The following is a 1,768-nucleotide window of genomic DNA, read 5'->3' on the forward strand; positions in this document are numbered from 1 at the left end:
CCTCTTCTGTGGGATCTTCCCCTCTTCTGTGGGATCTTCCCCTCTTCTGTGGGATCTTCTCCTCTTCTGTGGGATCTTCTCCTCTTCTGTGGGATCTTCCCCTCTTCTGTGGGATCTTCCCCTCTTCTGTGGGATCTTCTCCTCTTCTGTGGGATCTTCTCCTTCTGTGGAATCTTCCCCTCTTCTGTGGGATCTTCTTCTCTTCTGTGGGATCTTCCCCTCTTCTGTGGGATCTTCCCCTCTTCTGTGGCATCTTCTCCTCTTCTGTGGCATCTTCTCCTCTTCTGTGGGATCTTCTCCTCTTCTGTAGGATCTTCTCCTCTTCTGTAGGATCTTCTCCTCTTCTGTGGGATCTTCCCCTCTTCTGTGGGATCTTCTCCTCTTCTGTGGGATCTTCTCCTCTTCTGTAGGATCTTCTCCTCTTCTGTGGGATCTTCCCCTCTTCTGTGGGATCTCCCCCTCTTCTGTGGGATCTCCCCCTCTTCTGTGGGATCTCCCCCTCTTCTGTGGGATCTTCTCCTCTTCTGTGGGATCTTCTCCTCTTCTGTGGGATCTTTAGCTCACATCCCACCTTTTCCTGGATGCTGGAAGTTTCCCACGAGTACCCCCCCATGTAGCACCGACCCCCCAGGAGGGTAATGGCCATCTTCTAATGTTATCCTTCTCTGTTACAGGAAGTCGTCTCTTCTCCAAAGTTCCGGCAGCTCGGGCAAAATCTTCTATGACCCGGACCCCGGTGATGACCTGGATGAGGAAGATCCAGATGATGACTTGGATGTGTAATGATCGGTGTATACGGTGTAAATAAATTGGTTGTGATTTGGCAGACTTGCTCCGGATCTCATGGTTAAGATTGTAAAGGCGATGCGCCTGTTAGTTCGGGGAAGTCTCTCTTCTGGTGTTGGACAGAAATGTTTCCTCAGGTGTAGGGGGACAGGTACCACCTTAAGTGTAGGGGGTGATAAATCTCCTCGGGTGTCCCCTAAGGTGTAGGAAGGACAGATAACTCCTCAGGCCTAGGGGAGGCAGATATCTCCTCCAGTGTGCTGGGACTGGTAACTCCTCAGGGTGACAGATATCTACTCGGGTATAAAGGGGCAAATAACTTCTTGGGTGTATGAGGACAGGTAGCTTCTCAAGTGTGGGGAGATAGGTATCCCCTCAGGTATAAGGGCCGGTACCCTTTGGGTGTAGGGAGACAGTTATGTCATTGGGTGTAGGAGGACAAGTATATCTTCAGGTGTTGGGGGGCAGTTATCTCCTTTGGTGTAAGGGGTCAAGTATCTCAGGTGTAGGGGGGGCAGGTTTCTCCTTGTTTGTTGGGCAACAGTTATTTACTTAGGTGCGGGAGGGACAGTTATCTCCTTTGATGTTAGGTATCTCGGTGAACGGTCGTCTCCTTGGGTGTAGAGTGAACGGTCATCTCCTTGGGTGTAGAGTGAACGGTCATCTCCTTGGGTGTAGAGTGAACGGCCGTCTCCTTGGGTGTAGAGTGAACGGTCATCTCCTTGGGTGTAGAGTGAACGGTCATCTCCTTGGGTGTAGAGTGAACGGTCATCTCCTTGGGTGTAGAGTGAACGGTCATCTCCTTGGGTGTAGAGTGAACGGTCATCTCCTTGGGTGTAGAGTGAACGGTCATCTCCTTGGGTGTAGAGTGAACGGTCATCTCCTTGGGTGTAGAGTGAACGGTCATCTCCTTGGGTGTAGAGTGAACGGTCATCTCCTTGGGTGTAGAGTGAACGGTCATCTCCTTGGGTGTAGAGTGAAC

The 1,768-nt window shown here is 51.1% G+C and overlaps 1 protein-coding gene across 1 annotated transcript in view; it reads left to right on the forward strand.

Annotated features, from left to right (window-relative positions):
• Positions 1-1,768, forward strand: part of ELP5 (elongator acetyltransferase complex subunit 5) — a gene marked incomplete at its 5' end in the record, with an annotated part of 9,097 nt that overhangs the window by 6,048 nt on the left and 1,281 nt on the right. Inside the window, 2 exons of the mRNA XM_018575723.1 lie at positions 311-546; positions 675-779. Of these exons, the coding sequence (XP_018431225.1) occupies positions 311-546; positions 675-779 (341 nt within the window). The remainder of the gene's footprint in view (positions 1-310; positions 547-674; positions 780-1,768) is intronic.

This window comes from Nanorana parkeri, unplaced genomic scaffold (assembly GCF_000935625.1).
Source record: "Nanorana parkeri isolate BGI_ZX_2015 unplaced genomic scaffold, ASM93562v1 scaffold4512, whole genome shotgun sequence".
NCBI lineage: Eukaryota > Metazoa > Chordata > Amphibia > Anura > Dicroglossidae > Nanorana > Nanorana parkeri.